This window comes from Pipistrellus kuhlii, unplaced genomic scaffold (genome assembly GCF_014108245.1).
Source record: "Pipistrellus kuhlii isolate mPipKuh1 unplaced genomic scaffold, mPipKuh1.p scaffold_m20_p_4, whole genome shotgun sequence".
NCBI lineage: Eukaryota > Metazoa > Chordata > Mammalia > Chiroptera > Vespertilionidae > Pipistrellus > Pipistrellus kuhlii.
Window position 1 is genome coordinate 7,135,670 of NW_023425540.1, and position 13,634 is coordinate 7,149,303.

Consider the following 13,634-nt stretch of genomic DNA (forward strand, 5'->3'; position numbering starts at 1 on the left):
AGCGTCTGGGCCCCGGGAAGATGGAGATGGTTGTCACTGGGGCTGTCCTGTGCGGAGGAAGGCCATCGCTGGGGACCAGGCCTCCTCGCCCAGCGCGGTCACTGGTGGGAGAGGGACTCACCGGGCCCCGGGCCCGCCCACCAGATGCCCTGGGCGCCCACCAGCGGCTGTGACCACCGAACCGCCTCCAGAGCCCAAACATCCCCGAAGGAAGGTCGCTTGGCCACCATGGCCCCAGTGCTGCTGCAGGCTGGGCCTCCCTCCGGTGGCCGGAGAGGAAGAAGCTGGGAAGTGGAATAGGAAAACGGGCCAGAAAATTAAACAAGGCCGAAGCATTTGGACAACTTAAACTTTAAGTCTTAAAGTCAGCCAGCTTGTGAATCACGCAAGACCTTATCTTCCCAGCCATGGACACCTGGAAGCAGGTGTTGACACCGCCCCGCCCTGCCCAGAGAGCTTTAAGTCACCCTGGCATGGGATACAGAGAACAAAGACCCGATTAATGCCTTCTGTGCCAGCTACCCCGAGGGCAAATGAAGTCAGGGAGCAAATAACAAAAACCCCGTTAAAGCCAGACAGACCTAAGATAAAACAGACCAAAGAATAACGCCATTATACCCTCATTTTGATGCATCATCATATTGAAAAGGCACCAGGGAACGTGATGAATATTGTACTGAAACCCTAAGGTTTTCACCTGCAGGAAAAAAAGGGGTGGGGGTGGGAATAGAAGCCCTCAGGACAAAGACTCAGTGTGGGCTCACTCGCTTAGAAGCATCCAGGCCCCTTCCAGAGCATGAACTTTTCATTTCTTCTAAACCCTCGGGGTCTCCACGAGACTTGCAACCTGGGAGCAGTGGCCAGTGGAAGCTCATTCCAAGCACACTCCCTGGTGCTGTCTCCAAGGCCCCTAGACTTCCTAGAGAGCTAACAGCAGCCCCTCCTGGCTAGCGTCTCTCCTATAACCTTTCAGAGCTCTGCCTCGCCTCTCCTGTTGCTGCTTCTACCGATTCCTTCCTTGCCTCACTGTCCCCAGCTTTAATGCATGTTCTCTCAAACCCACCTGGACTTAGGCCGTGAAATCTTTCCTCTAGAGTTGAGACAAAAGTTAATGTTTGTTCAAGCACGGTAATTATATTTTTTAAAATATATTTTATTGATTTTTTACAGAGAGAGGAAGAGGGATAGAGTCAGAAGCATCAATGAGAGAGAAACATTGATCAGCTGCCTCCTGCACACTCGCCACAGGTATGTGCCCGAAACCAAGGTACATGCCCCTGACCAGAATCGAACCTGAGACCCTTCCATCCACAGGCTGAAGATCTATCCACTGAGCCAAACCAGTTAGGGCTAATTATATTTAGATACATTGTTTTTAAAAGGAAGGTGCAGATGGTCAGCTATAAAAAAAAAAAAAATTAAAAGTGGGTTCCTTCCCATTTCGTTTTCCCAGAGGCTACAAAAAAGTGAAGCACATTGTACAAGATGAAAAACGGTGGGTTTTTATTCATTTCTAAATCAAAGCATTTTAAATTTGATACTTATACTCCATTAAAACAAACATGAACATGTCTCAGAATAATGCACCATGAGATTGATTTCTACCGTACTACCATTATGTTGTGTGTGGGATTTCATTCATCTGACCAGAACTCACAGTGCAAGAGATTTCTACCGTGGATGTGGGCAACAGGAGTTTAAGGGGGAAAGTTTTAAAGAACACACACTTTCTTTCATCCCCAAGGTGCCAGTCAGAGCAGAGATGCGTAGAACTCTTTCTATGCATAGCCACAGTCCAGCAAGCAGCTATTCAATGTGAATGGTATTACTACAAGGTCAAAAAGGGCGGGGCAGGGGTATGAGAGGGCAGGACTTCTTGTATAAAATCATTTAAAACTCTGAAAACAACTATAAAAGCATCTCAAGAGAATATATAATCAAAGTAAAAGCAATGAATTTTATTTCAGTGAAATTATTTTAAATTAGATATGATATATTAAGCTCCCATATCCCCCAACGTGGTAGAAAAGTTCCTCTCGGTGAGAAATCATTTATTTTAATGGCAAAATTTTTACATATCAGTAAAATCTGTTATATTTAAAACTATGTATATAGTACATTTCTGGCAAAAAACCTTATACATCTTTCAGTTGTCAAAACAAAGTAAAAATATGGTTGCATAAAATCACAAAAAATATAAATTGCTGAAAAGATAAAAAAAGATTAAAAATAATTTGCATTGACTCCTTTACATCTTCAATTAGTAAGAATTTGCAAACGACAATAAACTCGTGAAAATTCTGATGCAACCTTTACATACGCAATGAAAAGCTGTCATTTCAAATATCCCAGCTTAAAAAAGAACTTACTGCAACAGTCTATGCATTTATCATACTATTTGTACAAGTGCAATATTTAAATATCTTCCAAACAAAACTCAGTAACTAAAAGGAATCACAATAACTTAAAAAGAAGCAAAGTGTACAAAAGTAACAATTTCTAGAAGATCCTATTTAATTGGTTCCTCCTTTTGTCTCCCCGCCCCCCCAAGTCCCATACAGCTTACAGAGACATTACGGCAATGCCTTAGTTCTATGTACAACTGTGTAACTTTAAAAATACAGTCTCTGTTCCTAACATCAGGAACAATGCTGCATTTAGAGAGCCTACAGAAGTCAGTATCTTCTAAACAGAGGGCCACATACAATTTAAAATACAGTTTTGAACTTATACCTAAAAGGAACTCCTACCATATTATACAGCTTTCAGACTCTAAATGGAATAGAACAAGCCCTGGACAGAAAGAAGCCAAGATTTTTCTTTTGGATTCAGTGCATGTTTCTAGGGATGCTGGAGGCAAATAATCAACAACTACAGTTCTGTGCAAGCCATCGTGACATCTGAGTATGTTGCTATCCAATTACACAGGGGCTCACTGTATTTGCAAAGAAAAAACCACACAGGCAAAACAAACATACCCTATAATAACAGTCTTAAACGAGAAAGAAAGAAAAAAAAAAAAGCTTTTACAATGGAAAAATGATTAATAGGAAAAAATGTCCATTTCTTGAAGCTAAAATTGTATAAGGCGAATATGGATAATACTTTTATTTTTTTTATTAGCATACACATGATAGCAATTTTATCTGAGGTGACTTTAAATCTTCATTTATACCTGTTATGTAACACTATTGCTAAGAGCAAGAAAAAGATTATAAATCAGAAATCTTAGGGAGATTAAGCATCCTTAGGCAGTTCCCATATTACCTTTTTAAAAGTAACTTAAAATTCAAAACAAATGTGACCATTTAAAACTATCCAATTATTTCCATATTTTACTGAAAGTGTTATACCTAACTAAGAGGACATTACCAAATGCAATGTGTAAACTTTAGTTGGATCTGGTTTGAAATAACAAGCTATAAAAGAAATGTGGAGAACAACTGGGAAAATCTAAAAATGCATGATTAAATGACATTAGGGAATTATTTTTATAACAGGATTATGGTTTTTAGGGACAATATTATTTTTTTAAGTAATTTTTAGAACATGCTTGACGTGTTGAGGGATAACGAGTAGGTCTGCAACATCCAAATGTTTCAGGGAAGAGCATATCATATATATAAAAATATATGTATAACTATATCCATATACACAATTAAGTATAAAGCAAATATGGCAACAGGTTAACAAGTGTTGAATCCAAGTGGTAGACACACATATACAAATGTTTATAATGAAATCTGGAAGCAAAAGTCACATCTGAACCTTTAAATAGTTTGTAAGAGGTGTTCTCTCTGTGCAATGAATCGATTTAAAAGATGTATGATCGAATAACAAGAAGTGTTTGCATACATTCAATACTGACAGGAGGAACAAAGTAATTGGTAAGATTGGCAAAAACAACATGATGTATTCACAGTATATGCAACTCAGCTCTTGTGACAAAAAGCAATGTATGTACAGATTATAGGGACAAATTGTTAAGATTAAACGCAATGCCTAGAAATCTAAATATTGGTTCTGTGTGTGTTTTTGGACTAAACCAAACTAAAGAGAACACTTGCATGTATCTAATCTTCGATGTGACTCACCATCCACTATAGAATACTTAGGGAGGGGTATATGGATGAGTCCTCCATGCCATCCCTACTGCTGGAAGACACGTGCTGCCTAAGAAGTTAAGGAGCCCAGAAAACAAAATCACCCATAAAGTTCTCTGGGGATTCTAGGCAAATATTTATTGAATAAATTTATGAAGCAAATATATAACACAACATGTAATAACAAATGAAGGCCTTTATGGTAAATTAATATTCTGCAAAGCCCTGTGTACACTAAATATAAAAGAGCCAAAAATCAAGTGAGCCTGAGAGACCTATAATTCATTGTGTATATTTTAGGATGCTATATGCCTACTGAAACAGTGAACAGAATTACCTTAATTCATTTTTTGCGCATTAGGCTTTTAACTAAACCAGGTTCCAATCCCTGTGCAAAATGCATTCCAAAAGGCTAATCCTCAGTTATAATTATGTATAACTTGATTATAAATGGAAGCATTTGGCTATAATTTAATATGCATGCTTATTGCTATCAGAGAAATAAGCAAAGTTTTAAGTTTATTGTGCAAGAATTTTAATTAAATTCGCACACATCTCAAAAAATTCTATTGTGTGACTTCCAGGCCTTGGAGTTAAGTCAACAGGAGAAGAGTCCAGTGAGGTCACAGATGAGGTAAGAGAAGCTTCTGTACATTTCCCTTGAGCCTCCGCATCCGAATCACTCTTTTGGCAAGACCGATAGTTGCTAACGGATCCCGATCTCTGTGGCGTCGCAGTCCCTGATTTGGCTTCAGTAATTTCATCTGGGTAAAACACAATTCAACATTATAATTCATTACACACCGCAAATTTCAATAGTATTTCGTTTTCTTTTTTGAGTGCAATCATTGACCAGCTATCAAGAGCATGTCTATTTTGAATGCCTTCTCAAACAGAAGCAAAGCATCATTATTAAATTATTCACCTTTTTTACACATAGCATGCATTCTCCTGATAGCTCATCAAGATTCGGTACAAAATGAATGAATGAATGAATGAATGAATGAATGAATGAATGAATGAAATAAATGAAATGAAATGAAATGAAAGAGGAAAAAAAAAGATTGGGTAAAGTATGTAGCTACTCATCAATCTGCAATCCAAGATTAAAAGCCCAATAAACTAATAACTTGCGGCTTAATAAATATCAACCTTAGCTATAAAACTTAATTCCTCCATAATAAAATCATAGAATAAATGTACTTTTGGAAGACATCTCATCCAACTCTTTGTTTCATCAAGATGAAAACAAACCCCCAAAAGTTAACTGACTTGCCACTGGAAACCAACGAACAGGAAGTAAATCTAGAATCTAAGTCTGCTAACTCTCATCTCAGTGTTTCTCGCTCACCCATTTCCTCTTCATATTTGATCTAAGATCTCATAAAAGAGCAACAATGAACAAAAGCAGGAAAAAACTGAAGTTAGGAACACAATACAAAAGCAATAAGTAATCACTGCATTGGTAAACACAGGTGCAAAAGTTGAGAATTTCATCCAAAAACAATGAAAAAAGCAAAACCCATTCCGTATCTCTGTCTGACTTATTATGTGTTAACAGATAAGCACTCTTTAGACATAAAGATAAGCAGAAAAGTTTGGACAGCATATCACAGCTCAAACCTGTCTTTCTGACACTATGTAGATACTACCTTTGAGTGTTTAAAGACAAAGGAATTCAGAGGTGAATCGTCTCACCTATTTCATACAATCTTAGATGAAGAAAAACATCAACACATTGTAACTCAATTGATTTGTCTAATTAAGAATTGCCATAAACATTTACTTAATTGTAGGTTTTGTTTATTAGAGAATTTTTATATATACAGCTATACTCTTTTCTAATGATGTAGTAGAGAAAGAATATTTACCTGAATTATGAGTCAAATGTGTTCCAACAAGTTTTTTTTTTAATAGATAAGATAAATTGGTTTAAAAGCATATATACTTGGGAAATCTGAGTTAATGTAAATTTCAAACGTCAAGATTATTGTACATTTACTATGGTATTATAGTCTATTATAGATATACCTTAGCATTTAAGACATTTTTTCCCATTTAAAAATAAAACAAACAAACAGACAAAACAAGTATCTGCTTTCTGCAATTAATTTTCTTCAAGTTAACTAATCTAAATATTTGAGAAGGAGATATCCTGGCAAATCATACATAATAGTAATCAGAGATGTATTTTCTAAGTAGAGATTTTCATTTTCAAACTATTAAAACAGTAAAACAATACTCAATGTAATGTTTCTTTAATAAAATTCAAGAAGGTACTTTACGATCTTACAAAGCAACAGGGTCATTAATTTAATGACCAATTAAAAGACTTAATTTAAAAATCTAAATATTTCAGTGACTTGATCATCAGGTCATCTATGATTGTTTATAATAGTTGGTAACTAGAAATGTTCAACAGTCTAGGTATAAGGTTAATGTCACTGTTAGCTAACTATGATGGTTACCATGGACATAAAATGCTTTAGTTTCAGGAATCCTTTTACAGTGCATTTTACACAAAAGTGATCTATTATTTAAGCACACTTATTGAAAGGTAAATAGTACTGGAAACATGTAACTCTCACAAAAATGACAAAAGATGTGTAGCTCTGATTATGTCTGTAGTGTCAAGCTTGCAGGAAAAGGCTGGTTCCGAGGATAAAAATAACCAGAAATCCCTACAAAACATTTCTCCAGGGCCCCGCAAGAAACCTGACCCAGCAAATAGTTCCTTGTCCTCTGGAGCTACTCATCACATCTATTTACAGTGCCTTGTCACTCAACTCTAACAGCTACTCACTATTTCCTAATCCTCAAATGAAAAGTAAAGATTGTATTAAGTATCAGGTAAGAAATTACTCAATAAAAACTTACAGAAAAGTCAACAATTATCCTATATAATAAAAGTGTAATATGCAAATCATTACTACGATCAGCAGAATGACCCGTTGCTATGGCACACAGTGACCACCAGGGGGCAGACACTCAATTCAGGAGCTGCCCTATGGAAGTCAGTGTGCTCCCACAGGGGGAGCACCGCTCGGCCAGAAGCTGGGCTCATAGCTGGCAAGTGCAGTGGTGGTAAGGAGCAAGGAGTCCTGGGCTGCAAGAGCCCTGGACTGAAAGATAAATGTTCAACTGCTGGCTTAGGCCTGATTCCCCTGGAGGTACATCCAGCAGGTGGACATCCCCCGAGGGGTCCTGGACTGTGAGAGGATGCAGTCTGGACTGAAGGGCACCTCCCAGTGCATGAATCTCATGCACCGGGCCTCTAGTTTCTGAATAAAACATTTACCAGAATGAACCACTTTAAAAAACAGAAATGTGGCAGAAACTATTGCTTTAGGATCAGACTGCATCTGGCTTTAAGAATTCTACAACATAGCCCTAACCAGTTTAGCTCAGTGGATAGAATGTCAGCCTGTGGACTGAGGGGTCCCAGGTTCAATTCCAGTCAAGGGCATGTACCTTTGTTGCAGGCACATGCCCAGTAGGGGGTGTGCAGGAGGCAGCCGACAGGTGTTTCTCTCTCATTGATGTTTCTAACTTCCTTTTCCTCTCCCTCCCTCTCCATAAAATATCAATTATATATATATATATATATATATATATATATATATTTTTTTTTAAGTTTTACAACATAATCTTAAAAGGACAATATAGTCTAAGACTACAAGAATACCAAGATTTACAAATGTTGACATGACAAAAGCACAAAATCTTATATTACTTTATTTTTTTCTATTGAGTTACCAGGAACAGTTCCAGAAGCTTCAAAAGAATCAAAGACAAAAAAGCCACGTTAGGTAACAGGTCTAATATGTCATCTATAGTGTTTTAGGATGTACATACCATCAATACTTCGGAAATCCAATAAATACGTTCTGCTATCCACTTGGTATAACTGTAGACTCATTTTGGAGTAGGTACTTGTCACAGGGTTCTTCCTTCGAACGCGCAAATAATATGGATTCACAACCTAGCGGGCGGTGTGGACAAAAATAAAGTCACAAGCAATTCGTCTATGAAACACTACCGGTTTACCAAATGTGCCCGTAATCAGAATGGCCTTTCTTTCCTACCTTCCATTCATAATCCAGTTGTTTAATGGCTCTACAAACTTCTGCCATGATGTCACTGGGTCGACTTTGACTTCTAATTCCCAAGTGCCATTTTGCTTTCCTCACACCCTGGTGTTTGGATTTCTGTGGGTTTAATTCATCGAGGGTGTGGCGCGCCCTGGGAGTCTCAGCCACCAGGAAGGGCACTCTCTCAGGGTGGGGCCGAGACAAATGATGGTCATCGAGGAAAGAGTCCGGTGGGCTTGTCGCCAAGTAGAAGTCTTTGGCCTCGTTCATTATCCTCCTGTTATCGATGATGAGGTGGTAGGCGACCGCCAGCGGGTCCTGGTGGTTCCTGCTGTAGAGGCAGCTCAGCACCTCCTCCTCTGAGCACTCAAATTTCTCACACACTTCTTTCAGGGCTTCATCGTCTATCATGGTGGAACTGTAAGATGGGTCCTCAGGAAAGAGATACTTTGGAAGGTCCTGTTTAAACCATTCATGTTCCCTGAGAGAAAAAGGCAGGGCAGGAGAAGGGATTTTTAGTAGAGATGAGACCGAAAGTAACAGCTGGGAATTTAGGACATAAACTCATTTATATATATTATACTGTAGAATCATTTTGTTTTGTTTTTAATTGAAATTTTCCTCTTCTGGCTCACAGTTCATTGTATATATCAAGGGAAATGCCTTGTTATTAGCTCTAGTCTATAAATAAAAAGACAATTTATAGACTAGAGCTAATAACAAGGCATTTCAAGGGAAATGCTGTGGCTGCCCTCTGATTTTAAGAGGGAGAAAGCATTGCTGCAGTAAGATTTAAATTAGAAAAAAAATACATAAAATAAGAAAAAGCATCTCCAACTTAGTTTAAAACATAAACTTTAGAAAGTGATTTGTCTTTTTCACCAGCTGGTAGAATCAAAAAGTATGTAATGGATTATACCAAAATGTTCTCATTCCTTGAGATGAACAAAAGGAAAAAGTGTAATAATTCATGAGATCAGAACTCAAATAGCTACACATAAATGAACTACTAAAATGTATTAATCCTAATAAGAATACTTAAAAGTCAAATGAATACTTAAAAGTCAAATATAAAGCATACTGCAGAAAAATTTCAAAGAAGCACTACAAACAGGACCCTCTCAGGGTTCTTTGTTTTTCATTAGCTATTTCTTTAATTTAAAAAGTAATAAAATGTTCACTATTACAATGTCAAAACAAATAAAGATGCACAAGTAAAAAGTGAAAATCCTCCCTCCTTACCAATGTTACAGTGTAGTATTTTTAAATAACACAATAATGTGTCTCTATACACTATCTTTTAACATAAAAATAGTCCATACTGTCGTGCAACTTTTCCTTTCACTTAACTTGCATACTGACACTATTAGACCAGATAATCTGCACGCTGCTCTATTACCTGATATCTTTGATGGTGGCCCGCTTCATGGGATCCACCTGCAGCATGTGTTTCAATAGGCTAATCACTGAAGGGTTTAAATATTGAGGGGTATAAAAGATTCCATCGCATATCTTCTTAAAAAGGGTTGGCACGTGGTCATCATCAAATGGAAGGGTTCCGCATAACAAGGCATAGAGAATGACCCCACTGCTCCATATGTCTACCTCCGGACCCGCGTACAATCTGCAACAGGAAATACCCCCTGGGTGAGTAATCACTAGCAACTTAAGTCAGTCATTTAACCAAAAATGTTAACTATGGCCCGGCTGGCACGGCTCAGTGGTTAAGTGTCCACCTATGACCCGGGATATCACAGTTGGGGCACATGTCTGGGTTGTGGGCTCCATTCCCAGTGTGAGCGTGCAGGAGGCAGCCAATCAGTGATTCTCTCTAATCACTGTTGTTTCTCTCTCTCGCTCACCCTCTCCCTTCCTCTCTGAAATCAATAAAAACATGTATTTTTTTTAAAAATGCTAAGTATGGATAGTTCATAAATAATTATTATAATATTGTTTGTGAAATCAGTGCTGTATACTACATATTAAGATTTTGTACTAATTCTATCAGTACTTTCTTTGAAAACAAAAGTCAGGAATTGGTTTTTTAATTTATAGACTAGAGCTAAAATTCTGTTCTTACTACCTACTATAGCCTTCATGAGATTCAACCAATAGTCCCAAACCTTGAGCAAATACTATATCGTCAGTGAATTTAAAACCACTGTTGATTACAGAGGAGAGAGGAAAGGATTTTTCATCTTCTCCAGTGACGGACTCTACATCCAGTCTCCCCAGTAACCCAAAACCTCCTCAAGAAAAAGGGGCCTGAAACTGGAAGGAAGCCGTGCTAACTGGCTCCCAGATTCTATTGGCAGTGCAGTAGCCAGCTGGCCAGCCTAGCGAAAGACTAACAGGTACCCCTTGCAAAGTCTGGCTTCAGAGAAAGGATTTCTTTAAATTGGTCAAAGAAATTGTTGTCCTGATCTATAAACATTGTTTTTCTGTTTTTGTTTTTTAAATCTTTATTGTTGAAAGAATAACATATGTCCCCCCTCTTCCCCTCATTGACTTCTCCCAGCTGTCCCTACTCCCACCCCAGGCCTCTGCCACCCTATTGTCTGTGCCCATGGGTTATGCATATATGCATACAAGTTCTTTGGTTGATCTCTTCCCACTATAAACACTGTTTTGAAAGTAAAAGTTTCCACTCATCCAGACCTTACGGGAAGACCTTATGCAAACTAGGAAAATTAGACTTTAGTCATGGCCCATTACATAAATGCATAATTACAATACATTTATTTTTAGTTGTTTAATCCTGCCTCCAGTACCTAGATACTGAATTAGACAGCATAAATGAAATTTCTTAAAGAATTTTGGACACTAAGTTAATATAAAATGATAAAACTTGCTAAATCTAAAATTAGGATACTTCTGCCTTATTCATAGCCATGACTTTATAGAAATATAAGTTCTCTGCACAGGTTACATAAGCAAGCTGATGAAAATAGAAAGAAAGTTCTTTAATATTTATGCATTACAAATTAATCAGGATCTGAAACATTCAAACAAAGACAAGTAGTTTGAATAAAAGTTCTTAAAAGTTAACTAATAGCCCAGCCAACATGGCTCAGTGATTGAGTATTAACCTATGAATCAGGAGGTCACAGTTTGATTCCCGGTCAGGGCACAGGCCTGAGTTGCAGGCTCAGTCCCCAGTGTAGGGCATGCAGGAGGCAGCCAGTCAATGATTCTTTCTCATCATTGATGTTTCCATCTCTCTCACTTCCTCTCTGAAATCAATAAAAAAATATATATTTTTTAGTTAACTATAAACACTAGTAAACAAAGTCAACCTTCTGTTTTGAATTTCAGTGATACAGTGAAGAACAAATACTCTTTGAAAAAATTAAACTTCCCTTTCATCTAAGCTATTCAAAAGATGCACCTTACAAAGATTCTCATTGTTTCAAACATGAATTTAATAATTTAAGAGGTTAGCATTCTTACATATTGGTCTCTAAAAAATTTTTTTTAATGAAAATTCAAAATAAATGAAGTCTGAAGATTTTATTAATACTTGAGTCCAATTCTCTAATATATTTTATCATAAAACCTTAAGATACTACAAAATACTATCTATTTGAAAAACTAAAGCTACACATTCCATTTTAATTCTTCATCTAAATCAGGGGTGGGAAACATTGGCCCACAGACCTTACAAGGCCCATGAGATCATTTGGGCTGGCCCTGCCAGGGTCACAAAAATAACAGACTTGAAGTTCAATAAATCTAGGAGCTTTATTCATAGCAACATAAATTTCTGTTAAGTGAATTATAACTATCCAAATGACCATTGGCAGAAAAACAGTTCCCCACCCCTGATTTCAGTCAACAGGAAGCCACTTCTAACTACTAGGTATTTCCATATTGACCAAGTTTTTAAGTTCTTACCTACCTTTAAAACTCACTAGTTTTAAACCTCCAATTTCTTCCACCAGGGAGTAAAAACGTTAAGTACTCTCATCTAATTACTTTAATGCAAAATTGACTTTGCATATCAACATTCTCCTCTATAAATGGAGGCCTTGATGACAATGTTTTATTCTTAAATCAGAACACTCTGGATGAGAAAAGAATAAGCCTTAAGTTCCAATCCTTTCGCTAAATTAAACACTACAGGCACTACAGACTAACAAAACCTAGGAGAAAAAGATAATTACAGATGAACTGAGGGCAGGGAGCGACAATACTACCTTCCTGAAATTACTTCTGGTGCAGCATAGTTGGGTGAGCCACAACTTGTTCTTAAGAATTCACCATCTGACATCATGTTTGAAAGACCTGAAAATGCACAAAATCCACTACTCAAGATTTCCCAAGGATAAAAATAGAAGCAAAACTCCATTAAGCAATACTATTGAGTTTGCATTAAAGTAATACATCATTTCATTCTTTACTCCAACAAAATCCTATAGTCTTTACTATTCCCAAATACTTTGCCACTATGCCCTAAAATTTGTTATCTATTTCAACATTTAAAGTTAGTGCATTTTTTCAATTTAATGAGCATATATTAAGCTATTAGTCACTGTACTTACTAAAATAAACTTGGCATGTTTAAATTTTATTAGTACAGAAATTACTAGAAAAAAATATATAAAGAATTAAATTTGAAAGTTTCTCTTACTCCCTGTTCTGATTCTTTAATAAAATATAATAATTTTGAAAATCAAAGTTCCCTCATAGTTTTACTACAAAAAGACCCTATATCTTCTCAAAAATGTATTCAATTCCTTTTTCTGTTAGATTTAACAATGGCAATGGCAATTTCTATAGGAAATAAAAGGAACTGCAACTCATTTTTTATAATTTGTAAATTTGTAATTTCAGACTGAAATTACATTTTTCTCAAGTTGAAATGGTTTTTCTAACATTTAAAACACCTTACCTTTCCCAAATTAATTTTGTTCATATAGTTCATCTTCTGGCTTCCAAAGTTTGACTATCCCAGTCTCCTACTTCTTGCTCCATAATTGCTCAAAAGAATACACTGGAACTAGGTCACTAACTTCTCCTTCACACATAATGGGCTCCTTCAAACCTCCTTCAAACGATCTCTCTACTACCGTGCTTACCTACTGTCACAAAACTCCATTTTAAAGACATGAAACTAAGAAGAGAATTCCTAGCTCTCTCCTCTTTTTTGCATGCTCATGAGCGAAATGGTGAAGATATACCCCTTTGCAATACTCAGTCTGTGACATAGAAGTAAGAGTTATCTGACGAGTGCTGCCCACATTCTCTGAACGCGATGCACAGGCGAGACTGTGAGCATCTCCTTACCAAAGTCAGCGATCTTGGCATTCATGTGTGCATCCAGCAGCACGTTTTCCGGTTTCAGGTCTCTGTGGACCACCATGTGCCGGTGGCAATAGTCCACGCCAGAAAGGATTTGTTGGAACAGCCGCCGGCTTTCTTTTTCATCCAGCTAAGGAAA

At 37.2% G+C, this 13,634-nt stretch overlaps 1 protein-coding gene and 1 long non-coding RNA gene across 4 annotated transcripts in view; one reads left to right on the forward strand and one right to left on the reverse strand.

Moving 5' to 3' along the window:
* Positions 1-1,937: 1,937 nt before the first annotated feature.
* Positions 1,938-13,634, reverse strand: part of PRKAA1 (protein kinase AMP-activated catalytic subunit alpha 1) — a 31,108-nt gene continuing 19,411 nt past the window's right edge. For all 3 annotated transcript variants that reach the window (XM_036411166.2, XM_036411168.2, XM_036411167.2), the window contains 6 exons: positions 13,481-13,625; positions 12,391-12,478; positions 9,594-9,818; positions 8,189-8,675; positions 7,959-8,085; positions 1,938-4,867 (listed from right to left, as the gene is read on the reverse strand). In XM_036411166.2, the coding sequence (XP_036267059.1) occupies positions 4,623-4,867; positions 7,959-8,085; positions 8,189-8,675; positions 9,594-9,818; positions 12,391-12,478; positions 13,481-13,625 (1,317 nt within the window). In that variant the 3' untranslated portion in view covers positions 1,938-4,622. The remainder of the gene's footprint in view (positions 4,868-7,958; positions 8,086-8,188; positions 8,676-9,593; positions 9,819-12,390; positions 12,479-13,480; positions 13,626-13,634) is intronic.
* LOC123651152 lies at positions 4,685-6,765 on the forward strand. The gene is made up of 2 exons (XR_006739653.1): positions 4,685-4,737; positions 6,732-6,765. It is a non-coding gene; the product is annotated as an uncharacterized LOC123651152 (long non-coding RNA).